The 27,158-nt window shown below is 54.9% G+C and overlaps 5 protein-coding genes across 5 annotated transcripts; 2 read left to right on the forward strand and 3 right to left on the reverse strand.

Annotated features, from left to right (window-relative positions):
- Positions 1-7,416: 7,416 nt before the first annotated feature.
- On the reverse strand, positions 7,417-8,076 carry BO70DRAFT_365366 (uncharacterized protein; the record flags this gene model as incomplete). The annotated part of the gene is made up of 1 exon (XM_025544046.1): positions 7,417-8,076. A coding segment is annotated over exon 1 (179 nt), but the record flags the coding sequence as incomplete, so codon positions are not given.
- Positions 8,077-12,194: 4,118 nt separating this feature from the next.
- Positions 12,195-14,014, forward strand: BO70DRAFT_365368 (uncharacterized protein). The gene has a single exon (XM_025544047.1). The coding sequence runs from the start codon at positions 12,279-12,281 to the stop codon at positions 13,716-13,718; it is 1,440 nt and encodes a 479-aa protein (XP_025395911.1). The 5' UTR covers positions 12,195-12,278; the 3' UTR covers positions 13,719-14,014.
- Positions 14,015-15,711: 1,697 nt separating this feature from the next.
- On the forward strand, positions 15,712-20,214 carry BO70DRAFT_389789 (putative phospholipid metabolism enzyme regulator; the record flags this gene model as incomplete). Its single annotated transcript, XM_025546105.1, has 2 exons — positions 15,712-18,501; positions 20,164-20,214. The coding sequence occupies exons 1-2, from the start codon at positions 15,874-15,876 to the stop codon at positions 20,212-20,214; spliced, it is 2,679 nt and encodes an 892-aa protein (XP_025395912.1). The 5' UTR covers positions 15,712-15,873.
- Positions 20,215-21,440: 1,226 nt separating this feature from the next.
- Positions 21,441-24,076, reverse strand: BO70DRAFT_373818 (DUF3824 domain-containing protein; the record flags this gene model as incomplete). Its single annotated transcript, XM_025544937.1, has 3 exons — positions 21,441-21,844; positions 21,900-22,238; positions 22,300-24,076. 3 exons carry the CDS (start codon positions 24,074-24,076, stop codon positions 21,441-21,443), a joined length of 2,520 nt encoding a protein of 839 aa, XP_025395913.1.
- A 676-nt stretch (positions 24,077-24,752) lies between these two features.
- BO70DRAFT_138156 (uncharacterized protein) lies at positions 24,753-25,903 on the reverse strand. The gene has a single exon (XM_025538107.1). It carries the CDS (start codon positions 25,705-25,707, stop codon positions 25,009-25,011), a length of 699 nt encoding a protein of 232 aa, XP_025395914.1. The 5' UTR covers positions 25,708-25,903; the 3' UTR covers positions 24,753-25,008.
- Between the last annotated feature and the right edge of the window lie 1,255 nt (positions 25,904-27,158).

The raw sequence follows: 27,158 nt of genomic DNA on the forward strand, positions 1-27,158 counted from the left end.
GTGAGATTCTTTCAGGATTGGGACTAGATATCTTGGAGCAGCGGCCCAGAAGTCGCTCTACCTCGCCTCCCGCGTCGGCGAAGACCGTCGATCCGGCCCCCAAGTCTCAAAGTAGACCAACATCGCCCGAGATGGCCCGATCCCCAGAAGGGGACCAAGGTCAGCGATCTCGACGGTCGTCTGTCCTGCGGACGACCGAGTCCCCTACCGCTGTGCCACTGCACTTCCGTCGACCGCCAACATCTCCCAGACTCCATCGTTCTTCTTCAGTCTCTTCTATCGTGCCAACGTCTCCCGGCTCGCCGACTCATGGACGTCAGCGTCGTCCAGTCTCAACCGAGTTCATAAGCTCGCGTGAAATCCGGCCCTTGTGGCTTGTTGCGAAACATGGTGCTAACAAGACAGAGACTGAATCGGACGAGCCACTGCCTTCCCTACCATCAAGCAGGTCTTCCTCAGCGCATGCGTCAGTCGAAGATCTCACAGCCCTACCGGATGAGAAGAAATGGGAAATGGTCGATCTCAGTCAGTACGTACGAGGGCCACCAAGTCTCAATGATATAAAGATGCCTGTTGCGAGAAACCATGGCAGTGACGAGTCTCAGTATGACTTCCTCGACTCTCAAGAAGGCACTCCGACTGCACCGACCTTTGACCAGACCGTTCATCACTCCCCGCCCAAGAAAGAGAAGTTAAATTATGAGTTTCACTCTGCTTCCGAGCTTTTACAGGACCCGAGTACTTATGTCGAGCTACCTCTTTCGACAACTCGCGCTCTTCCCTCGACTGAAGTGTCGGCAGTGGATATCAGAGACAAGGATGGCAAGGAGTGCAAATCAGAGGATATGCAACCAATTTCTGAATGCCGGCCGTCTACTCCGGAGAACAAGGCCGTTGATGCGGAAGACATGTCAGAGGTTACACCGACACAAGCAAAGTCCAGTCCTGTGATCTATTCATCTACCTTTGACAAGAGCCCGGAACTTGCCGAATCTGTCGACGCTCCTGTCGTTGCTGCTGTCAATGCAAGTGTCAATTCCCAATCTGACTATCCTGACAATGAAAAGCAGACACCCTCCGACATCAAGCAAAACATTGAAGAGGGAGGGGAAAGTGCCGGTGATATTGTGGAGAAGAGCGCCCGTCTACCTGACTCGGAAATGTCAGCTACAGAGAAGGACCGGGAAGCTTCACCGATTCAGGAGACGGCCCATACAGACTTCACGGCTATCGCCAACGCCGCTGTTGCAGCAGTCGGGTTTATGGCAGGAAAAGGCGATTTATGCAAAGAGTCACATACTCGGGCAATTAATCAGGTCAATGACGATCTGAATGCGACAATGGATGAGGACAAGGACCCAGAAGGGCCCTCGGATGAACTTATGTCTGCAGTCGAAAGGCCTAGCACGGCGATCGAAGTGAACCCTGAAAGCGACGTCCCGGCCGTAAGGGCGGATGAACAACACAGCCAAGAACAAGAACAGACAGATCCTGGGGCCCCTGTTACATCAGAGAAATCCGAAGAACTCCTCATCGAAGCGGAACAGCCCGAGCTAGAGCCTGCCAGTGCTGAAGCAGCTGCCGAGGCTAGCGAGCCGGTGACCGAAGAACCTACCAGAACCTTGGATGAAACAACAGAAACATTTGCCGAACCAAGCATTGAGTCCAAAGAGCAAGAGGAGCCGGAGAAAGCCACGTCTGTTGCTGTGGACAGCTCAGAGCCTGTAGTGGAGAACAAGCTCAAAGATGGCGATCAAAGCGCCGAAGCGCACCCTGAGGAACCAAAGGACGACATGCCTACGCCCGTCATATCCGAGGATGTCTCCGCCGAAACCGTACAGAATGAGAAAGAGACAGCCGCAGAAGACGCTACTACATACAATGCTGAGCCTGCATCGAATGATACAAGCAAAACTGCCGGTGATCTTGCCGAGGCCGTTTTCGATGTAACTGAGCCAACTGTTCCCGAGGATACCCCTTCGGAGCTCAGAGACCAGGATGCAAAGATTGTTATGGGGATAGTGCCTACCACAGACTTGGCTGACAAAGACCGCGATGAGCCCGCAGAGGGTGAGCATGTGCCTGATCTATCTGGTGAAGCCTCCGAAGCGAAACAGGAGATAGAGTTGGTGAAATCAGAGGATGCCCCCACCAGCATGGAACCCACAACGGAAGCAACAGATAGCCTTCCCCAAGAGCCTGCCGAACAACCTGAAGACTCCAATGTCGATTCGCCCGCCCCATCGTCTTCCAAGAAGAAGAAGGGCAAGAAAAAGAAGAAGGGCAAGAGCATTGATCTAGGTACCCAGGAGCCATCACCATCCGTTGAAGAGGCCGTTTTGCCGTCCGAAGAGCAAACCCCGGAAGATACTCCAGAGCCTGCGCAAGTTGAGATGACAAATGAGCCTGAACGTGGTCCACAGGAGTCTGCCCCAATTGAGCAAGCCACTGCCAATGTCCCCGAAGAGGCTGCTGTAGAGACAGAGAACTTGCTTGAATCTGAGTCTCAAGGAATGCCCTCTGTGGAAATCTCTCCGTCTCTCCATGAGCCTACTGTAGAGACTGAGAAGACACATGAAGCGGGTACTGAGGCGCTGCCGTTGACTGAGAAATTCATCCCGGTCGAGGAATCTCTCACAAAGGCCGAGCAGACAAGCGAGCCTGTGTCGGAAGAGACTCCTGCTATTGAACAGCCCATAGTGCCCGAGCAGCCAAGTGAGCCGGTGTCTCAAGAAACTCCAGCGATCGAACAACCCATAGAATCTGAGCAGCCAAGCGAAACGGTATCTCAGGAAGCGCCAGCAGTTGAGCAGCCAGGTGAGCCCGTGTCTCAAGAAGTGCCAACAATTGAACTGCCTACAGCGACCGAGCAGCCAAGCGAGCCCGCATCAGAGACCCCAGCAGTTGAAGAGTTCGGAGTCACTGAACAGCCAAGTGAGCCATCTCAAGAAACACCAACAGCTGAACAGCCTGCTGTATTAGAGGACACCGCGTTGGAGGCTTCTAAGATAGACGATAGCCACCAGACACCCGAGCAATTGGACGCAGCCAACCCTGAAGTCGCACCCGCTGCGGATGCTGGAGAAACAGGTTCGGATGCCGCATCCTCTTCTAAGAAGGCCAAGAAAAAGAAGAAGAGAAAGAGCAACAGTGCTGCTACGGGAATGAGCACCGAAGGGCCATCCGAAGCCGAGCCCACAAATGTTTCAGACGAAGTTGTCACGGAAAATAAGACCCAGTCTACTGAGGTATCTGAGGCAAAGGAAGACGTGAAGTCTTTTGATGATGCTAACATTGAGAACGCGGCAGAAGCAAGCAAAGAGTATAAGGAGATAGAGCTTGTGAAGCTTCTTGAGGAAACTACTGCAGAAGGGGAAAAACTCACAGTTGAGGAGTCTACTGATGCAGCAACAGAGGCTACTAGAGCTACAGAGGAAGACTTGAAGCCTTCTGAGGAACAGACTCATCCCGCGAATGAGGAGTCCGCTCATACTACTACCACCGAGGTCGCTGAGCGCCAAGAAGAGCCTGAAGTCACCCATACAGCCGAAGTATTCCTTGCAGAGGACATCGCAGTGCACGCAATCGAAGCTGGAGAAGATAGCAAGGAGTCACAGGTCCGCGAGGAACTGCCAGAATCTACTACGGAGCCCCTCATCGCCCAGGAGCATCAAGAGGCTACTGAAAATGCTACAGAACTCGCAGAGGGCGAAGCTTCACTCCCACAGCAAGATTTTGAAGTGTTCCCGAATGCTCAAATAGAAGATACTGTGCCGACAGAAAGCCTAGAGGAAGCGCCCATTGACAAGCAAAACAACGATCCGGTCGACCTTGATAATGTAGCACGACAGCAGGATGAAAGCCAAGAAAGGGAATTCCAGAACGAGGAAGAGCAGCAAACACCCGAGCATGCGACAGAAAAGAGTGTCCCAGCTGCCGAGGCCGAGCCTCATGGCGACAAGGAAACGCTCCCACACCTACCTGCCCCTGATAATCCAGCAGAGATGGCGCTGAAATATGGTGCAAAGGAAGACGATTCACAGGCTGCCACTGCGGATTCAGAGATACCTTTGTCACACAAGATTAGCAAGAAAAAGAAGAAAAACAAGCGCAAGAGCACCGTCGAGGCCTCGCAGGAAATTGAGCCAGTGGAAGCCTTGCCACCGACTTCCTCGGCTGAGGTTATGCCCGGTGCTTTCATCGAGACCTCGCAAGGGATTGATTCAGTGGATGCTCTGCCACCAACTTCCTCGGCTGAGGTCATGCCTGGTACTTTCGTCGAGGCTGAAAATGATCCCGCTACTGAAGCCGTGTCCGTGACTGAGGCTGAACCAGCTGCGACTGGCGATGAACTGTCTGAGTTGAAACAGCTGGATGACGTCCCCGAGGAACTCAAGGAAGAGCCAAAGGATGACAGGGCAATTGATCTGGAACCTGCGGTCAGCACAGCAGGGGACGATTCTCAAACAGTTGACCTGGCCGGAAACACCCAGGAAGTCGAGCCAGAGGAGGTCATGGAGGAGCAGCCGAAGAAGAAGAGCAAGAAGAAGAAAAATCGCAAATCCTCTGGCTTGACCGATTCTCAGCCTGAGCCCGAGGTCGAGCAGTCCGAGCCCAACCAAGAACCGCCCCAAACAAGCGGTGAACTGCCATCCGCCGCCCTGGAGACTGAGGAACCACCCCAGCAAGATATCTCCGACGGAGCAACCGCGGAGCCCCTCGCTGAAGCCACCCTTGATGAGACAAAAGAGCCGGTGGAGAACGTCGAGACCAATGACGACACACCACATGTGCCCGAGCAATCAGCGGTCGAGCCTGCGCCTGAACATGAGCCTGAATCGGAAGCGGGGAACCCTACGCCGACCGGTAAAAAGGGCAAGAAAAATAAGAAGAAGAAGAAGCAAAGCCGGCCATCCTCACCTGAAGGGATTTCGACACCCGCTGAGCCTTCCTTAGACGACGCTGAGCCTGCAATTGAAAGCGTCGAAGCCCCTGTCGACACCGAAGAGATTCCTGCCTCTACCGATCAGGATCAAAAGCAAGAAGAGGCAGCCGAGGTCCCTGAGCTCGCCGATACACCCGAGGCTCCACAAGAGCAAGCGCCAGCTTCTCCCCCCATGACCCCTGCTCAAAAGAAGAAGGCAAAGAAGGAAAAGAAGAAGCTACAGAAGCGGCAGGCTGAATCCGCTGTCGCGACTCCCGCATCCGAACCTGAATCTTGGGCAATTCCTGATGAAACTGCGCAAGGTAACTTGGCTCCCGTTGAGGAACCTTCCTCTCTGTCGTCGGAGAAAGTGGATCTTGCTGCCGGTGAAGAGCCAAAGATAGAAGATGAGCCTGCCCCGGAGCAGCCCAAGGACGTTGGTACTGAAGAGCCCACTTCTGGGATCTCAGTTGAGGAATTGACAAGCCATGTACCCGAGGATGTGCCTGAAGCTGCAGCTGTAGATACCCTACCAGATGACGAGGTAGCTTCGGGAGATGCAGAGGCTTCGCAGCCAGCAGAAGAACAAGCTACTGACCAAACACCTGGCGAGATGGAACAAGAACCCTTCAACGAGGAATTGACTAATCCTGACCTTCAACTAGCCCCAGAGCAACCGGCGGAAGAAATTGAAAGAATTGCTCTTGGTGAGAAGACCGCAGAGACAGATGCTGAAAGTCCGGAGCCTGAAGCAGATAATGCGGTGGAATCAATCGTCGCAAACGAGGAGCCGCAGCAAGACAAGTTAGAGTCTGTGGAGCAAGCACAAGAACAACCCGAAAACGCTACATCTACCGATGCGACGTCGGAAGCTCTTAACGATGAGGCGCTCAATGACGAAGTCGAAAAAATTCACGCAGGGCCAACAGAAGACATCATTGTCAGTGAGCATGCCGCCGATTCAGGTGCAGCAGCCTTAGAAAGTGTGCCACTGGATGACGCGACGGGTACAGAAACCCCCCAGAGGGAGGTTCCAACGGAAGCTTCTGGCATAGACACGCAGGAAGAGATCAAGAGCAATGACGCTTCAACTATCGATGCTGACTTGCAGGAGCCTGCCCAGGAAGACGTTCAGCCTTCGTCTTCAGCCAAGTCGAAAAAGGACAAGAAGAAAAAGAAGAAGCGTCAGTCGACCACCGCTGAAGAATCCCAGCCTGAACCCGCGCAAGGTAATGATGGCATTGAACCTCCGTCTGAAGCAGACGCGGTGTCTATCCCACCTCCCACAGATCCAGAGACGATTTCTGTGACCCAAGGCGCGAACGAACCCGAAAATACCATTCCAGAAAAGCCTTCACAGGAATTCAAGGAGCCTGAAAGCCAAACGGTAGAGCCAGTGCAGGAGACCCCGACATCAACGTCCAAGAAGAAGGCTAAAAAAGACAAGAAGAAGCGCAAGTCCGTCTCTTTCGTGGATGCGGAGCCTACGACACAGCCAACTGAGCCCAGCGATCCCACGGAAAACGCAGACGAAACTCCTCAACTGGAAGGCGAACAAATGCCTGAAGAAAACGGCCATGCTGAAATTATTCAAGATGTCGATACTACCAATGGTGGGGAGGCACAGAAGAGCGAACCAATCGTTATGGATCCGGTTGAAGAAACGCATAGTATGCCTGAAAGCAGCGAAGGCGCTATGGCTGCCGAAATCGCCTCGCAAACTGATGCTGAACAGTTGCCTGAATTCGCAACCGAAGCACAGGCCGAGGAAACGGAAGACCAGGCAGCTTCTAAGGATATGCAGGAAGTACTCCCCGAAGTGGAGGAGCTCAAGCAGGAAGTCTCAGTCCCCACCTTCACTGAAGACCCTTCTGCTGTTGCTGAGGAAGGTGAACCAAGCAAGGAACTGGAGCCAGATGGCGAAATTATCACGGAAAAGGTTGAGGCTTTGGAGACTGAAGCTGGTCCTGAAGCTGATGTTGGCCAATCCGAAACCGCTGGAACAGAGCCTGAAGCTGTAACTGTTGAAGCTGAGCAAGATACCGGGTCTTCAAAACTCAAGAAGAAAAGGAAGAAGAAGAAGAGCAAGTCCGCGGAGTCCAACGCGGAGGCGAATGAAGATGTTCTTCCCACAGTTCCTGATTTCGGCACCAGCAATGTTCCGAGTGAACCCGACACTCCGGTCGAACCTGGTACTCCCGCTGAGCCTGATACTCTCGCTGAGCCTGCCACTCCTGCCGAGATCGATATGCCGGCTGAAGAGATCCCTGTCGATACTTCGGGATTTGATGCGAGAGAATCCGAAGATGTTGCTCCGGAGCCTGAAAAGATCGAAGAAGCCCCTCCTATGTCGGCGAAAGCGAAAAAGAAGGCAAAGAAGGACAAAAAGCGCCAGTCCAAAAGCCTGGGAGCTGCCATAGAGCCTGCTGTGGAAGAGCCTCAACCCTCCGTTGCGCCTGAATCAACGCCCCCAGTTGAAGAATTTCAAGTCTCGAGCGAAACTCAAGTGCCAAGCGAAACGGAACGCGCGGAAATGTCCCCTGAGACGGCAATCTTACCTGCTGAAGATGACGGTAAAGACAATCAGTCCCACGGCACCGAAATCCACGGCGAGAACGATAAAGATCTGACTTGGACTGATGACATGGTATCTCCGCAGGTAGAGCAAGAGCAAGCGAGTTCTTTCGCTTGCCCACCCCAACTCGAGCCTGAGAATGTCGAAAGCGACCCAGTTTCCATTCCCTCCGACGAAGAACGCAAACCCGTTGAGCTGGATGCCAATGTGCCAAGCCAAGATGAACCATCAACAGCCAACGTACCGGAGGAAGCGGGTGATGGAGATAAGCTATGCACGCCCGCAGTTGAAACTATTCAGGCTGTAGACGAAGAGACTGGAGCAGTGTCAGTGCAGGAAGAGGAGGAGTCCAATAGTGAGCGAAATGTTGCGGAAGGATTGAGTCAGGAGGTGGTAGGAGACGTGGAACAACAAATGCCAACGGGGGAAGATTCCGAGCAGATGGTTGAACAGCCTGCGAGTGAAGAACAACCATTTGGTGTCGAAGTGGAAGACAAATCAGCGCATGGCCTTCCAGAGACGGGCGAGGAAACGATTACGGCAGAGCCTGAAACCACGCAGGAACTAGAGTCGTTGGAGGAAAAGACGCCGGATATTGCAGGTCCTGCAAATGATGTGCAAGAACCGCCGAAGAAAAAAAGCAAAAAAGACAAGAAAAAGCAGCGTAAGGCACAGAAAGCGGCTGCTTTGCAGGAAGCTGAACCGGATGTCGCTACGCAGGGTGAGGAGGAACCAGTTACTACAGACTTGCCTGGCGATCGGCCAGTGGAACCCGAGCCCACGGGCCCCGGAATGGAGGTAGACATGGATGCAACTCTTGAGCGAGCTGTCGAGGATGAATCGAATCAACCCGACCCTGATACCGTTGTCGAGAATGAGGGTCGCGCAGACGAAGTTGATGTCTCGAGTACTTCTCGTCTTGAGTCCAACGTCGATGATGGCGTTTCGGCTTTAGACTCTGCGGTTACGGAGCGGAACCGTGAGGAGGACAAGCTAGAGGAATCTGCTGCTAGCCCTGAAGTTTCTGTCCTGCAGGCTGCTGAAGCAGAAGTTCCAACCGAAACCCAGGATACCACCCCCGAAGTTCCTATCCCAGAGGCTGCCGAAACAGAAGTCCCAGCTGAAACCCAGGAGCCGCCCGCTGACACCGCCTCTAATAAGAAGAAGAAAAGCAAGAAAAACAAAAAGAAAGCTTCTGCCGACGTTGAAGAAGAGCCCAAGGCCGAACAGGTGGTTGGACTCTCTGGTGACAAGAAAGAAGCATTCGAAGCCGTTGTCTCTGAGCCACTGGAATTGACAGATGCGCCCGTCGAACGGTCTTCTGAAATAGAGGAACACAAGGATGATCCAGAGACTCCGGTAGAGGTTGTTCAAGAGGAAAAGACCATTGAGCCATCTGCGACGCGTGACCTGCCTGGTCTGGATGGGGAGGCCCTCGAACAAGAACCCGAGGCTCCTCGAGAACTTGAGACTTCTCATGTAGTAGAGGTTCTGCAGGGACAAGAAGACCCAGAGGATTCGCGTGCACCAGAGACTTCCCAGATACCAGAGGCTCTGCAGGAACCAGAGGCTACGCAAGAGCCAGAAGCTCCTCAAGAGCTGGAGGTCTCCCAAGAACCAGAGACTTTTCAAGAGCCAGCGGCTTCACCAGCACTAGAGGCCCCGCAAGTAGTTGAGACTCTTCAAGAGCCAGATGACTTGCAAGAACAAGAGGCCTCCCGGATATTAGAGGCTTCTCAAGAACTGGTCACTCCACAAGAGCCAGAGGCATCGCAAGAGCTAGAGATTTCTCAAATACCAGAGGCTCTTCAGGAACCAGAGGCTGCACAAGTACCTGAAACCCCTCGAGAGCCAGGGGTTTCTCAAGAGCCAGAGGCCACCCAGGAGCCAGAGGATCTGTACGTTCCCGAGGTTCCTCAGGCACCAGAAGTTCCTCAACTAGATGCTACGCAAGAACCAGAGGCGCTGTCCAAGCAAGTGTTCGAGGACCTCGAGTCTCTGCGTGATAACAATACTTCCTCATTTGCTGCTGAAGCAAACGTTCAAGAATCGGCTGAGGCGGTTCAGGATGAGGTAGCTACAGGGATGCCCCTATCCCGCAAAGAATCCAAGAAGAAAAGGAAGAAGGCAAAGAAACAGGCCAAGAACGAGCAGGAAGAGATCTCTACGCCAGTTCCGGTTGAGGCGACAATTCCTGCGGAAATCCCAGCAGAGTGGGCAAAGGATAATGACTTCCCTCAAATATCTGCTGAAGAACCGAGAGGCTTTACAGAGGAGAAGGAATCGGAAAGCCAAGTGCTGCAGCATGAGAAAGACAAGGATCAATTCCAGGCCCCGCAGGATGAGGGGAACGAACCGACCCTGGATGCGAACAAGCCTAGTGAACTCGACCAGGTGCTAGCTGAAGACGACCAGAAGGATGTGCCTCTTGTGAAAGACTCAGGCGTAGAAATGGCTACGTTGGACGCTGACATTGAAGCCTCAAAAGAAGAAAACCTTGAGAGTGTCGAAGAGCGAGTGGATGCCCTTCCAGAACAGACGTTGACAACGATACCATTGAAAAAGATGTCTAAGAAGGAACGGAGGAAAGCTAAGCAAAATGCGGAGCAGGAAGTCGTCGACGCTTCACAGCCACTACGACTAGAGATCGAAGAAAAAGCTACAGGAGATCTTCACGTTGTCCAAGACCAAAACACGGAAACTTCCGATCCTCTGACCGCTGAGCCTGAGGTTGAAGATGTCACTGCTTCGAAGTCACGGAAAGAAAAGAAAAAGAAGCGTAAGGGAAATGACATAAAAGAGCCGGGAGTTGAAAGGTCCAATGAGTGGGATGCTATCGATCCTTCAGTACAAGAAACCGAAGCCCCGGTTGGGGAACAACCTACAGGGGACGGCGAGTATTGGCCTACGATAGACTGGGAGAAAAAGCAGTCTGATGCGACGGAACAGTCTCCGGACTCGTCGCCTGAAGCTCGTGTGGCTCCCTTTGAGCCAGGGATTGCCGAATTTGACGAGTCTGCAACTCCAGAGGGTGTCACTCGGCGGGCAAGCACAGCCAGAAGAGCCAGAGCGGCCAGGATGCTTCGCTACCAGGGAAAGAACGCCGAAGTTTCTGGCAACACCGAGCAGGCACTGGGACCGGAGGCTACTACCAATGAAGAACCTGTTGCCGAGCCCGCTACAGAACATGCTGCGCACAAATTGGAAGGCTCTATCTTCGAGAAACCGAGCACCGAGATTCTTGATACAGAGTCCAACAACCAGAGTAAAGTTGCTAACATTTTTCCCGACCTGGAGCGAGGCTTTTTCCGTCGGCCTGGTCTGATTGATGCGCCTGGGTCAGTAAAAGATGGGGCTGAGGAAGAGACTTTCGATCAGGAAGCGAATCGCGACAGCGAGAAAGTCTTGGAAGCTCCCATCGCTACCACAGGAGCCAGTCCGCAGGATGATACCAATGTCACTACGGAACCGAGCCATGCTGTAGAGTCTGAACCGTCCTCTACACCAGACGAGCCCATGCTTGAAGTTGAGGTGAACCCGTCATACAATGTCTCCGTGCTTTCAGACGGGCCAGATGAGGGAACCCGACAAATCGATATCCAGTGGGGGGAAGAAAAGGATAAAGCCGAAACAACGATTCCGGATCTGTCCCCTCATCGCGAGGTCCCTTTATACGCACCATCGCCCACCCATGAGCGACCGTCGGCACTCGTTCGGTCTTCACCTCCGATTGAGTTGGAAATGGAAGCAGAACGCGCGTCGCCCACATGTGAGCTACGACGCAGTCCATCGATCCACGGGCGGCACAACCACAATCATCCCCCACGACCGTGGTCGTTGGAGGCCGACCCGAGCACTGAGTCAAAGCCGTCGTCGCCGCAGCCATCGTCACTCTTCGGTGGACCAGCAGACATGGATCGGGAGAGCGTCTCGCCGCCGCGAACCCCATTACAGACCATCAAGGAGTACTCTGAGCCCGAGAACCGAGCGGAGCGATCCACTGAGGCCGGTTCCACGGTTCGCGGACGCGGCACGCCCCGTCTGGAGATGAAGCCCGAACATGTGCTTCCACGCCCTGAAACGCCAACGCGAATGTTTACGGACAATGCGCTAGCGCGACAGGCGTGGCCGACACGGGGCAGGGAGACAGAGGTGGATGTCAAGAAGCGCAGGCCAGAGGGCCGGCTGATGGAGAAGAGTAGTGGATGGGCTGGGGAGGTGCTGGGGACGCCGGAGAAGGAGATGCCGATTCTGCGACCCAGTGGTAGTGTGCGGAGCATGCGAAGCGCGCATAGTGTACATAGTGTACACAGTGTACACAGCGTCCACAGCACGGCCAGCGCGACCAGCACCAACAACAACAATAACCCACGGGGGCTGCGACGCAGCCTTCGCAGTGCCAGCGGCGACTTGCGGGCGGCCAGCCAGGCACAGGCGCAGGACAGCGACGACCAATCAGAGCGCAAGCCCCAGCCTCCCGTCGCTTCTCCTCCTTCCGACCTCAACATCGAGCGCATCGCTTCTTCCTCCTCCTACGACCCCGTCACCGACAAGGGCAAGCGCCCCCTTCGAAACATGACGGATGTCTATGTAAGTTACCTTTATTTATTTTTAGTAGTGGATCCCATTCCGTGTCATTCCCACTGCCCCCGCATTCTGTCCGCTGACCGCCGTGTGTTTACTACGTAGGAGGGTTGGGGGGAAACGCCCAGCTCACCCCGGTCGCCTAGCCGACCGCCCAGCGTCCGCCACCGCCGAAGCATGCAACACCTCCAGGAAATGGAGACTCGCCTTGACCAACTCATCTCGGAAAATCGCCTGCTTGCCGCTGCCCGCGATGAAGCTGAAGACAAGCTCCGCAATGTCAGCGTCGCCCGCCGCAAGAGCGACCATGCCCTCAACACCCGCGACGCCGACTTGCGCGACCGCGAAGCCGAGGTGGAACAATTGAAGAGCTCGCTCGAGTGGCTGCAGAAGGAAGTGGCCCGCCTCACGGACGAAAACGAAGGGATTCTGATCACAAGCTCCAACCTCACTGCCACTCATGCGCAGGAGGTCCATACCATGCGGGATACCTTCGATCGTCAGGTAGACGAATTGCGTCGGGGAAATCAACAACTGTCGGCGGAGATGCACACTCGGGTGCGCGAAGAGGTGGACGCAGCGTTGGCACAAAAGGATATGGAACTGCGGCGGCTGCGCGAGGAGCTGGAGACCGCCCGCGACAAAGTGAAGCAACTACAGCAGCAGATTGCAGCGGCAATGCAGGACGACGTTCTCGTCTTCCGAGATGAGGATTACTTCGATGCGGCGTGCCAAAAGCTTTGCGGGCATGTCCAGCAATGGGTCCTCCGGTTCTCAAAACATTCCGATCACCGTCGCTGCCGCAAGCTCGCCGATCTACAGGACGAGAAGATTGCCGATCGGTTTGACAACGCCATTCTGGATGGCTCCGATGTCGACACCTATCTCGGCGACCGGGTTCGTCGCCGCGATGTGTTTATGTCTATCGTCATGACCATGGTCTGGGAGTTCATCTTCACGCGATACCTGTTCGGCATGGATCGCGAACAACGGCAGAAGCTCAAGTCTCTAGAGAAACAGCTGGCAGACATCGGTCCGCGCAGCGCCATTCATCGGTGGCGAGCCACTACCCTGACGCTGCTATCAAAGCGGCCAACTTTCTCGAAGCAGCGTGAGAGCGACACCGAAGCGGTCGCGTTGGAGATCTTCGGCACTCTATCGCGGCTCCTCCCGCCCCCGAGCAATGTCGAGGCCCAGCTGCTGGACTCCCTGCGTAAGGTGCTGCGGGTTGCGGTCCACCTGTCCATTGAGATGCGCACTCAGCTGGCGGAGTACATCATGCTTCCGCCATTGCAACCCGAGTATGACACCAATGGCGACCTGTCGCGACAGGTGTACTTCAATGCCTCGTTGATGAACGAGCGCAGTGGCGAAACGACGTCGAACGAAGAACTGGAAACCCAGCAGGCGGTGGTGCGGGTTGTCCTGTTCCCCCTGGTGGTGAAGAAGGGCAATGACCGGGGCGAGGGCGAAGACGAGGTGGTCGTTTGCCCGGCGCAGGTCCTCATTGCCCGGCCCAACAAGGACAAGAAGCTGGTCAAAATGCTCAGCGGCGATCGCATGTCTCTGGATACGGCGCGATCGGTTCACAGCGTCGCTCCATCGTCGACCATGGATATGAGTAATGTGGTCTGAGGCGTCACACTCGGGCCACCGTACTCTGAAGATCTGTGGAAGCAAGTGACCACTGAAGTCCGGGGTGTTGTCTTGATTTCTTTTTCTGTCTCATTGGCAAAAAAGTACTTGGCGTCCGGGGGATGGGGATGGATGCGAAAGGATAATGAATTAATGTTTTGGATGGTTGCTTGGAGCGTTGCTATGATTTGCGTTCTCATATATCCCCAATTTTTGTTTTTGTTTCTCTTCTGTTTTTATTTCTTTTCTTCTGTTTCACATTGACGACGTCCATGATGATGCCTGATATCTACTCTAGAGCTGACGATATTGACGGCCTGATTTCTTTTTTCCCCACTACTTTTTTTTAATAGTGAATTTTTCTGGAATGTACTTATGTACCATGGACTAGGAAGTCTGTATCTACGTGATGAAACAATGAATGAAGTGTTCCAATTATACTGTTGATTATTGTATCAGATTTTCGGGGCGCCCCGGAATTGCCCTGGAATGGGCAGCGGAGATGAAGTCATGATGACCGGGCAAACTCCGTACGGCTAGTGTATTGAATACTATACTCATTCCCGGCCAGACCCGGGGGCCGGAAGACCCCGCCCGTCGTCAGCGCCGTCAGAGCCGTAAGATTACGCCCGGGCAGCGTCACCGCCCCGTAAGGAGGAGCTCGTATTGGGCAATCTGCCGGGCGGTCGGGCGCCTGGCGAGTCCCTCTGGCGCTCGGCGTCTTCCCTGCTTTTTCCACCTCTCCTTCTCCTTCTCCTCCTCCTCCTCCTCATCATCCTTCGCGTCACTGCCGGCTGCTCTGCTGCGTCCTCCCCTTGGCAACGCACCCAGTCACTCTTGCCATCTGGAATTTAATTTCCCCTCAAATTGCTCGCGTGCCCCCGTCCCCTCGCCGAAAACAAGCCTGCCTGCCTGCCTGCCCCCTCCGCATCGATCGAGTCGCCGAACGGGTCCTCGTCAGCCTTGGCCTTCTTCCCACCCGCGCTAGACTTGCCGTTCCTTGACGTGGGCGGCTGTCATTGGGCCTCGCGTGCCCTCCCCTGAGTGGGCGATCGGGCTTCTCTGCTCCCTCCTCGTCCCTCCATTAGTCCATTCGCACCACGCCTCTATCTATCTAGCTGCTCAGCTGCTGGCGCTACTGCTGCTGCTGCTGGATGCCCCGGTTACGGTTGTGGTCCTGAAGCCACTAGCACACGACGAGCCTAGGACCTCACCAACTCGCCCACCTTCCGCCCACCCTGCGCACACACTACGCAAACACTACCGTCTGCTCCCGGACATCGACCGTGCTCGGCCCTCGAACGATTAATATTGATGGATCGCTTGCTCGACGCTTTCCGCCTCCGGTCTGCCTCCAGTCGAAGATTCTGACCTCGCGCTTCCTTGCGTCTGACAGCCTGTCGAATTCTGACTGTCGTCCGCCATTCCTCCTGCCAACCTGCCAATAGCAGGCCCAATCCTCCCTCCCACGACAACCACCGGCCAACCGTCCTCCTCCCGCAAGTCCCCGTTCCAGCCAACCCGACGCTGGCTACCTGGATCGACAGCGTTCCCCGTGAACACTAACGGGCTCGGAGCTTGTTCTAGACGTTCCATCTCACCGTCTTCTGATCGAGTTGAGTTATGTGCACTGCTGCGCCCGCGTTGACGGCTTCGGTCTGCCTGGATTATTACTTGGTTTCCTGAGTCCCGCGAAAACAATTCACTCCGCTTGGTGGCTGCGCTTCCTCCCCTCGTTGCTCCCCCCTCATCCCCCTCGCGGTGTCGATACTCCCCCATCTGGTAATCTAAAGTGCATCGGCAGCATGTGGCTGTTGTTTATTCGTCTGCCAACTCGCTTGACTGTGTAACGTGGTTTTTTGTACGACATCCCTGAAGACGATTTGTCCTCCAGTACGGCGACCACTTAGCTCTCGTCGCTGCTTCGAGCGCCGAATCTCCTGACGTCCTTTCGGTTTCGTCTTCTGCTTATCCCCCCCCCTCCCCTCCCTTGGTCCCGGTATTCCCGCCGCTGGGTGGCTCACCGATATTTTATTGTTTTGATTTTCCGTTTTTGACTTTTCCCACTCCCCTGTACGGACCCTTGTCCCGGTTCCCTCTCGGACTTCGTGATTTCTAGAGCGTCTGGTCAGCGTGTTCTGGCTGGGCAGAGATCATGGCAGCGGAGTCCGAGAGGTCACCTTATCCCAACGGGACCTCTGGTGGATCTCGTGTGGCCCAAGTTGATGAGGCTGCCTCATCTGCACCACGCCGATCTGCCAGTGAGAGTGACATGATGGAAGTGCCACGTTCAACCTTCAGATCCCAAGTTCAGGGCTCGGCCGCGTCACAGATGCCTAAATACACGCAGGCGGTTCCTGGCGCAGCCGCCTCGACAACAAACTCGGCTATATCCTCCCGCGAGTCCTCCCCCGTGCGTTCCTCCCGTCGCCCGCGCAACTCGAGTGCAACTCCTCGACTGTCCTCTCGGTCTCGCAAAGGCAGCGTAGACCACAGCCCGAATCGTTCCATCGCGAGTGGCAATCCTGGGTCGGGCACGCTCCCCTCCGCCACGGTCGTGCAACGAGCGCTGTCCCAGAACAGCAAACCCCCCGTCCTCAGCCCACCCCCCAATGCCGAGGCGACCTCCGATGTGCCCAGTCCGGACAAGTCCACCATGCCATTATGGGCCACATCACGTCGGTCGGAGCAGGAACCCTCCCTGCCGAATACCTCCATCAAACGATCGATGCCCCTGCAGGACGACCTTGCGACGAAGACTGCACCCCGTGCCGTGAACCGGGGTATCAACGGACAGAGCTCTGCTCTGGAAACCGTTCAGGAGATGGCGAGTGATCAGTCCACGCCATCGACCGATACCATCCTGAATGCACCCCTGAAGGAGGAGTCCCGGTTACAAAAGATTGATGAGGACGCGACGCCCCGGGCTTCGAGGATAATGAACAACGAGAGTGGTAGCGACAGCGGGGGAAACAAGAGCTCCGAACCGATGGAGGGGAACCGCCGTCATGCTTCGTCGGGGGCGAGGGGGCCCAACACCCTCCTCCCCAAAAGATCATCTACGTCGCTGAGCGGTGGTCCTCGGGCCAAACCGACCGACGGGTCGGTGCGGAACATGATCGTCGAGACCGAGACCGTCAGTTCAATCCCTCAGGTTTCCCTCGGTGTCGCCACCGGTGACCGAGGCAACACCGGCCGACTTGACACCGGCACTCTGCGCATGAAGCCTAGCACCGAGACAATCCGCCCAAAGAAGGAGAAGAAGCGAACGCGCAAGCCTGCGACTTTGGCTAGCGGCGCTGCGTCTTCCAAAGCGGACATCTTCGAGGCCAAGGTGGCCAGTGCTGTGGACGAAGCCGATGTTTCCGACTCTGACGAGACTTTCGTGTATGAATCCAACCCGCCGGACCCTTATCCAGTTCGGCAGAACCGGTACCATTCTCGGACCCCCAGCGCGACATCGATGGCCAGCCAGGTGGACCAGCTGGCGGGTCGCAGTCGTCCCGGGATCCGGGATGGCAACCACAGCGTGACAGGCAAGCGAAGCATGAAGTTCACCAACAATACGTTTACCAGCGCAGCGGATGATCCTGGCGAGGAGAGCACTCGCAGTCACCCCCGCGTCGACGGTGGCGGCACGCACACTCCCCGTCACCATCATATCGGGCGATATGGGCGCAACAACAACCTGTATCCGTCCCTGTTCGACAGCGACTCGCCGTTCCCTCAGTCTCAGGCGCACGCCAAGTCCCCGCGGCATTTTATTGGGAACGGATACCGGCAGTCCAGACACCCCGGGTCTCGCGCTGCCCCCAACTACCGCACCATCAACGGATCCAAGAAGGCGAGCGATGTCTATGGATATGATTTCGACGCCGAAGGTGCGGATGATGAGCGGACGCCGCTGGTGGGATCTCCGCGTGTGACACGGAGCCGGCACGGCAATCGGCGCCCCAACAGTGCGAGTCTACGCCAAATGGAATACATGCAACAGCGGCAGCGAGGGTGCTTCTCTCGGTACGGGGCTTGTGTGGTCATCAGCTTCTTGCTGTTTCTGCTCGTTGGCGGCATGACCTCCTTTGTCATCGCTTCCACTAAGACCCTCGTGGAAGTCGAGATTCTTGAAATCCAGAACGTCCTCGCTTCCGAACAAGAGATCATGTTGGATCTGAATGTGCAGGCCATCAACCCCAATCTCTTCCCTGTGACGATTGATGATATGGATATGAACATCTTCGCCAAGAGTCGATTTGTTGGGACCGACAAATTATGGCACGACCACAGTTTGGATCCGAACGACTTTCCCCGTGTTGAGGACAGCAGGAAACGCGCCGCAATAGCTCGCCTGGCTCGCTGTGCCAGCGATGCAGGTTGTCCGTCCGATGAGACATTGTCAGACCTCTCATCGAATGGGGGCAAAGGCATCGACAAGGGCACAGATCCTATCCCGAGCGATCCAGCGGGCGATCCTCAGACCATGTTGCTCGGCCGTGTCTTCCGCTTTGACTCTCCTCTGTCCTTCGAGCCATCTCCGTGGAACTACATGGCCTCGACTTCAAAGGGTCAAATCCGGCTTGCTCGCCCCGGGAACAAGACGGAAGAAGGTGGCACGGAACGGTGGGAGCGGGTGCTCCAGCATCAATTCGACCTGATCGTCCGTGGTGTTGTCAAGTATCAACTTCCTCTGAGTTCCCGGGTTCACTCCGCATCCGTGAGTTCTAGCTTCAAAGTGACACCCGACGGAGACAACGACACCGGGGATGATGATCACAAGGAAACTCCGGTGCTGAATGGCACTGTGGGGATTTCAGGATCCAGGTCTTTTCGCCGGACACTGCGAGAAAGATCCGAACTTCCAGAGAGTCGGACCTTGGATGCTGTGCGAAAAACCCTGAATTATGTCAAACGAACATTCACGGCTTAATGCTTTCTTGTATAACACGACTGCTGGTCATGACCTGCATGGCATGGCGCCTGGATTTCCCATCGTATCTTGTCCCAATACCTACTGCGTTGGCCCTGGTTTTCGCTTGCGTTCGAGCGTTCGAGCGTTCGAGCGCTCCATCATCGCCGCCTGCCTCTTGCTCGACGGCTTTCTTGTACTGGATGTGGACGGACTGACATGAGGTCGGCCTCTTATCGCGTTGGCCCTGGCTCGGCCCGCCACGCGAGCAAGACCCTCGCCCATGTCGACGGACACTTGCGCATGGCAACATGCGTTTATGCTTTATGGTCTTTCCTTTGTTGAAATGACGTTATTTTTTCTGGAAACCTACCTAGCGATTGGATTAAATTCCCGACTGATGTGTGACGAACTGATATTCCATCATGAAACGGCAGCAAAAAAGCGTGGAGAACGGCAACAGTTTTTTCTTTTTTTCTACAAAAAGACGTGACGTATGCATCAGCACGGCGCTTACACTTTTGGGGAGTTCTTCACTATTTATCCATCTATCTTGCTTGATTCGCATCGTTTCCTGGCCGGGTCGGAGGGGCTTGTTTGATTAGAGAGAGGCCGGCCGGTAGACGGCGGTGGTTTCACGTGTTGTTCTTCTCTAGCTCACGCATGGCTGTGCTGAGCGACTTTGCTCTGCTCCGCGATGCTCTGCTTCATGCCCTGTATCTATGTATGTGTGTACATAATATGCTATATCGGGGACAGGGAAGTGTGTCTTTGATAGATGACCTTGACCTTGACTTTGACTTTGCAGATAGGCTGTAATGATATGTAAGTATACAGTGTGATCGACCAGTGTGTCTGTATTAGATGAGCATATTTTCCCAGCTGTATTCGGTAGTTTTATCCCGTTCCGTGATGGCTACAAGTCCTAGACATAATAAGCAAGACCGTATTGTCACGTCAACCTGAAATCCGACAAACACTTTTGAATCCGGACACCCGCGGGAGTGTCTGAACTCCATTCATTCACCATAAATCCAGGCCCTCGCTCACCACAATGTATGTACAGCTCCACAGTTCACACCGATGTATGTTCCTGAATAGCACAATGAATATTTCCTCCCGAAGAACCCCACAGCGTTAACAAACACTTAATTGCAACTATACCTAAAAGCATCCAACCTGCATCAGTAGGGTATTTACCTATCTAACTAGCTAAATTCCTTGCTAGCTCGTAGCTAGTACGCATTAGAGGATAGTCAGTCCCTGAGAAACAAGGAAACAGATCAAACACCATCCATCAAACACCATCCATCTATCTGGATATCAATCCCCCCCTTCCCCCCCCCCCGCTCATCCAAATGTCCAATCCCAACTAGGTACTCCGTAGGTACATAGTAGATAATAACTGCGCCACATCACCCAGCCCCAGCCCCAGCCCCAGCCCCAACCCAGCCACACGATATGCGCATACCATCCGGATTCCGGAACATTAATGCAATAATGCAATAATGCAACAATAGCAATGTATAACCACCTATGAAGAACGGCCACGGAGACGAGCAAGCCCGTCTCCCGGCCGAAAGGGAGAAATAATAAGGTTGTGAGAAGTAATAGATGCAGATCATGGGGTATTGCATTGTGGAGATACTACAGACTACAGAGGTAGGGAGTAACTAGGGAGTATATAGGTAGGTAGATAGGTAGGTAGAGTAAGTGAGTGAGGGAGTGGCTAGCAGTGGCTATTTTCTTTGTGCGGAGCTTGCTGTGGACTGTGGGCCGAGTAGATGGATAGGATCTGGATATCTGGATATCTATAGTATCTAGATAGTACGGAGTACTTATCGTGCCATCGCGCATTTACGTGGGTAGGTCGGAGGAGGTACTTTGTTCTCACCGCTAGATTGGATTCTAGTGTATGGGTTAGTGTCAAGCAAGTATGCCGGTAGATAGATACGGCATCCATCCGGCTATACTTAGCTACAACGACCAACTTACCGGTATCCAACTAACTACCTGATACCGATTTGAGAATGTATAAGGCTGGATGTACATGTACTTATGTACATTTACCTACCTACCTAGTACGGATCATTCCCAGTAAGTACCTAGGTCAAGCAAGATCTGGCAAGATGACCTGTCTGTCTGTCTGGCTGTCTGTCTGTCTGGCTGGGACACGTCAAGTCAAGTGAACGATTCATATTTATCCATCTCGGGCTTTGTCTGACAGGCAGGCAACCAGCCCAGCAGCCCCGTCCATCCATCGAAATCCCGACCGGGTTCTCCTGCAGAGGGGGGCAGATGGCATTCATTTTCCATTTCCGGGAAGTGAAGGAGCCGCTAAATGAGTAAGATAGACGTCAGGTGGAGGGATCGCCGGGGGGGACGGAGTCCATGGTACTTATGTAGTTACTTAGGTGGTTGCATATTTACCTACCTACCGTGGTCCAGGATGAAGTACATGTATTCTCTACGTCTCCGGACTAACGACCACGGCGAGATCTATCGCATTCTGCAAGATCTTCCCGAGGCGAAATCCGGGAACGGGCCACCCGGGATATGCAGGGAGATAAGTATACGTAAGTACGTCGGTGTGAGACGGTGGGGTGGCTGGCATGAGCTAAACATTCGGTGTCCAGGTGCGTAAGCTCGTTAAGCGCGTCAAATTAATTTCAATTCCATCGGGTAGAAACATGTCCAATCCATTGCAAATCATACACAATCGTTATGTCGTCAGGTCATAAGGCCCATTCGAAATGTGAATCAAAAACCAAAGGAAGAAAACGGAGAAAGAAGTATTGTAAAAATCACAACGGCCGATGTTACGCAAACACGCGGTTGATACCCTTGACGAGTTGCTCGAACCGGTCTGCCAATGGATCATCGTCGGGCTCGGGCAGGAGGCGTCCTTGCGGGTCAAACCGGTCGGGCAGGTCAATCGTGGATTCCGAGTCCGACTCGGCCCCATAAGTGCAATCCTGAGCTTTCGACCAATCCAAGGAGTATGGCTCAGACGAGGAGTGACGGCGGGGTCGGGGCCGGCTGCGACTTCCGTGTATCAACTCGACGGTGGAATCGCTATCATCAGTTTCATATCCGAGATCCCTCTGGCGTTCCTGTTCCGCATGTAGATTGAAGGCAACCGACTTCGGCCTGGCGGGCTGGCTGACTGCGCGCGGTCGCCTTTTCGCACGGGGCGTTCTTGGCGGCGACGGTACTTCTAGACCTGAAGCATATCGTAAGCACAGACTCTTAGGGAGTGGCGCTCTGCCTGAACCCACCATCAAGTATGCGGTCTTGGGCTGTGGGGCGGGGAGAGTTTGATGCACTCACATTCTCATCTGCCCTCCGAGGCCGAGGCGCGTACGTATCCGGTCCTGGGCGCGCGGCATAGTCGTAAGACTGTGGAGGCACCGCGCCAGGTGGGGGTGGATAGTCGGCCGGGCTGTAGGACGCTGGTTCTGGGCCTGGCGCAGAGCCCGGGGGAGGGGGGAAGTAGTTGTTGTTTGGATAATACTGATGATCATCGATCGGCCGTGGCGCGGTTGCAGGAGAGGGCGCATAAGGCGGGTTGTTGTACGAGCCGTCATATGGTCCCCGGTGTCCATCGTCGTCCGACTCTAGCAGAGCCATCAGCCTATGGATACATCCCGTACGAGCTCTGACGCAGTCTTTGCTTACCAGGCCTGTCTTTGTCCCTCTCCGCCTTCTTGCGCTCATTATGTTGTGAAAGCTTGTGGGCCGCATAGCCTACCCCTCCGGCGGCTAACGCGGCCTCGGCGATGCCACGAGAGCGGCTGCGATGCCGGTCATGACGACTTCGATGTCTTCTACGGCTGCCGCTGTCCGAGTCAGAAGAGTCGCTGCTGTACCGCACCCCCCGGCCGCGACTGCGGCTGCGGCTGCGAGCCCGATGCGAAGAGGCAAATCCGGCCGCACCGCTTGCCACGGGGTCAGAAGCATCCGAGTAGTAACCATGCGGCGTCACCGGTCGGCCGTAGTAGTTGGCAGGTATGTTTCCATGAACTGGATGATCGCCGTACTCAATCAATCCAGGCGACTCCCGTCTTGGGTCCGGGTAGATGTCCGACGCGGCTCTGCTTCGCGATCTCGACCTTCGGCGCTCTCTGCGGCGTGTCTCATCTTCTTCTTTCTTCTCTTTGTTCTTCTCATACAGCCCGGTGACAGCGGCGGTTCCCAGTCCAGCGGCTACCACAGGGAGCGCTTTTCTGAGGGCGCTGTGTGATCGTGACCGATCCCGTCGGTGCGAGCGTGAACGGCTGCGGGCCTTCTCTACAAGACCTGCCACTGCCGCTCCAGCCAGACCAGCCTCAGCCATGTGCTTCTTGCGCTCGGACTGGCTGCGTCTCTCCTCATCAGTACCCTTGACCGACCTCCTGCGGGAGCTGGAGGCGTGACGATGACGCGAGCGGCTCCGTCGTTCTTTGTTCGAGTTCGACTTATTTCGCGCCAACGCCACGGCTCCAGCGATGGCGGCAGCGCCCAGGCCAAGTTCTGCGAGAGTCCGCGCACGAGAATGAGAGTGAGACCGGCTGCGGCTGCGACGGCCATGGCTGCGATGATAGTGACGGTGGTGGCGTGAGTGAGACCTCCGGCCATCGTCAAATGAGTGAGAGCGATGTCGGCTTTTGCTGCGATAGTGGTCCCTTGCACGCGAGACTGCTTCCGCCGCAACTGCACCCAAAGCCCCCGCGCCCACGTCCCGCCCTAGACGGCCAATCCCGCCCGAGACTTCCTCCCCCTCCTTTTTTCGGTGGTTGCGGAGGAGCTCTGCGGCACCAACTCCCACCAAGGCACCCTCCGCCAGATGGCGCCGGTGTTGGGGGTCGTCATATTCTCTGACTTCCTTGCGAATGTAGACCATGCTGTCATCACTGCTGTACTCATCTTGACCCTCCCGGCGACGGGTGGCCTGGGAGACGGAGTCACTGGGGCTGATCTCACGCCGAGTACGCCGGTCATCATCATACTCCCGAACTCGGCGATGATAGTAGTATCCTCCCGGCTCCCTGTCCACCTCGGACCGACGAATAACTTCGTAGTCGGATTCCCGCGGGTTGACGTAGACTGGCCCTCGCGCTTGAAGAAAGATTACCGGCTGGGCTTCACGAATGACAACGGGGGCGGGGTAGCTGTGAATGTGCTCGGGCACGCTGTACTCACGTTCGTAGTAGTCTCTCTCCGAGCGATAGTCAAACGGACGCGACTCGTAATCGACCTCACGTTCGTAGCGCTGCACCATGACGGGCTCCTCCCGGTCGACTGAGCGGCGGATCACCACCTCCCGATCCCCAGGGTCGTCGCGGCGGTGGAAAAAATCGCGATCATGCTCATCTTCCGAGGGAATGACGTAACGCTTGATGGACACGGAAGACCGGGGTTCGTCCCAGTCGCGCTCGCGCTCGCGCTCTCGCTCTCTGTAGACGTAGGTCGCCATGAAGGCGAGTCACGATAATGGAAGAGAAAGGTGAACGGTTGTCCAGACCAATAAGGGGGGTGATGTGGAAGTAACGGGAAGAGAGGAGGGGCAGAGGAGGGTTGGGTAGATAGATAGAGAAAGAAGGCGGAAAGTTCGCAGACTCGGGAGGCAAGGCTGAAGTGGGGTAGGGTCGAGGCTGACGAAAGGTTGGGCCAGTGCCGGTCACTACTAGATAGATATGCCGTGTGATGAAGATGCCGTGCAGTGCAGGGATTTTCTTCTGGTAAGACCGTGAAACCCGAGAGATGGGACGGGATTTGTAAGAGATAGTCGAGAAAGACGAGTGTGGTTGGGTAACGAGGACTTGGTGGCAATCCGTGCTTAGCTCAAGGCGGGGTAATAAGCCGTAGTGGGAATCGCGAAGGAGTACTTTAAGTAGTAGTAGGTAGTAGATGGAGGGAAGGGAGTGAGTGAGTGAGTGAGTGAGTGGGCTGGTGGGGAAGATACAGATCGCCAACAAGACGGCGGGGTTGATGTTTCGAGGAGAGACGAAGAGAGAAGAAGAAAGATGGAAGGTGGAAGTGAGAGATGGGAGATTGGGAGATGGGGAACAAGGAGAAAGAAAGACGGCGATGACGAAGGCGGTCCCTTCTTTCTGCTCTCTTTCTTGACGCCGACCACGTGAAGGCAGCCCGCCCAGCGCCTCGTGATGCCCACCCAATCGGGGGTTTCGCGACTTCGCCTCTTTCTCTCTCTCTCTCTCTCTCTCTCTCTCTCTCCCTCTCTCTCTCTGTCTCTCTCTCTCTCGCTCGCCCGTCTTTTCTATCTCCATCACTCAATCGTTGTGACCCCCTTCCCGGGCGTCAAATGGGATGACTCCTACCGGTCTCTCTCCTGCGATGACATACTCCGGACAAAGAAGATGAGGCTGACAGCGCGCCCGATGCACTCTAATCTGACTCTGTACAACTCGGGCGCGCCCTGCTCTCCCGCCTCTCTCCTCGTCTCCCAGGGCGAGTGATCCTGTATCCATTCCCTTCTGGGCCTTCTGAGGTTGGGATTGGGATGTTGACACAACGTTGGATCAGACTTTCGAGATAATACAGTTCCACGGATCCCAGTGGATGGGACTTCTCCATAACCATGGGTTCTAGCCGTCGGCCACCTGTGGATCGGGACAGCGCAGTAGTATCCAGCACTACTACCACTACTACTACTACTACTACTTCCACCCACCCGCTGCCATCGAGGAATACAATAGCGACACGGTTACTCTGTACTCTGTACATAGTTGGGGAAAGACAAGGGGGAAGGGATGGAATTAAATTCCGAGTCACCCCCGGTGGCGTTCGCCAAAACTCACTAAACCGTGCAGGTCCCCCCCTTTTGCTTTTGTGCTCCTCATCCATTTTTCCTTTTTGAGACTGCACGTCCGTCTCCCTTGGGCGTCCTCTCCTACCTACCTCCTCCATCCTTCTAGCTAGATAGGCCCCTGTATCCTTCCTCTTCATCTCTACCGTGGCCCCTGGCCACCTAAAAATGTGAACTCCCATTTTGGCTGCGTCGATCCTGGACATCCCAGCATGCCAGTCCACCCATTCCAGGGGAAACCCTTGACCAAAGGACGGTGTGATCTGTTGGATTCGCATCCTTCGCGCATCATCTCTTGAACGTCAACCAGGTATGACCTCTCATTAACACTAGCCAATTGCCCGGCCCGCTGGTCTTTGTTCGCCACACGAACAGCCCGAATCAGCCACTATCTTTAGTGCAACGGGTGAAGTCCAGGGCTGTATGTGTCAGGCTATTGGCTTGGGGAGAATTAGCCTACCACCTTCGTGCATGAGGAACATACCTTGCTCTTTGCTTCTTGCAAATCGCTAGTCTGCCTAGCTTACCAGATGTACCATGGTTCCCCGCCACATATTGCTGATTGTCAGCCAATGGCCGCTTGGCTTGCCCGTTCGGATTTATCTTGCCCTCCGCTAGGGCGCCATCCTGGACAGCTGCTTTGGCAGCTGGAGAAACGTGAGGTCTTTTGTTACCTAGAAAGGAACATCCCCAAGACGATCTCGGCCTCTGCTTGGTCTTCGGCCGAGGGCTGCCGTCCTCGGACCCGAAGCGTCCTCCTCTGAATCAACATAGTCCAGATCGGTTGACGGGCTACTTGCGGTTTGACCCCTAGCGGCAGTCCGTGATCCATACAGGACGCATGGAATCCAATGCACAGTGTTATCTCTGCAAAGCCACACCGTTCGACTCGACTTGTCTCGCTTTGATGGACACGTTTGAGCAGCGAAACCCTCTGCGGATCAAGGCAAGGGTCTTCGCCAGATGTGCTTGCACCTGGTCCCCATCTCCTCATCTTTCAGGAGAGGCAAGCTCGGGTACCGTGGTACGCGGGAAAAGGCCCCAGAGCCTCCCATGATAGCTAACTTTTATTAAAGACCACTGTGAGGCAAGATGACCCAAATAGGATGATCCATCTGATATCGAGTATCGTAGGTATGCAACGAGGGTTTCCAATGCCTCTGTCAATACCCTATTATTGACCTCAGCCACAGTAATATATCAGAGTTCAGACGGGCCATAAAGCAGAGATTCAGCCCCGATGAGACCCACCACGCTGCATACCGGGGCCTCCGGGGAATGTCATTACCGTGTACGATCTCAGATCCGTCCCAGCCGCCGCCTGCGAGGCTCGCGAACCGACTGTTATGTTTCCTCTCCAGCCACACCACCCTTTTCTCCAGCCCACAATGGCACATGTAAGGCCTCAGGCCAGGTACCCAGAATTTGATCCCCATTTGGTCTGCTTCTCGAAGCCTGACTTGTTCCAGATCGACTCCGTATCGGTCCAAGCCAGGCCAGAGAAGATAGAGATTCCAAATGCAGAATGCACCCGGACCAAATGGGAAATAGATCTCAAATGCGACATGACCGTCAGTCTCACACGGGAGATACTCCGTTTTAGCTGGCGCTAGACCCTTCCCTTTTCTCCAGAATGACGCCAGCGCATATTGACAGGGGCAACAAAAAGAAGGAAAGAAAATAACGCGCAAAGGGGCCCAGCGTGACCTAGGTCTCGCTTCTCCCAAGG

The sequence above is a fragment of the Aspergillus heteromorphus genome (assembly GCF_003184545.1).
Source record: "Aspergillus heteromorphus CBS 117.55 chromosome Unknown BO70scaffold_30, whole genome shotgun sequence".
Lineage (NCBI taxonomy): Eukaryota > Fungi > Ascomycota > Eurotiomycetes > Eurotiales > Aspergillaceae > Aspergillus > Aspergillus heteromorphus.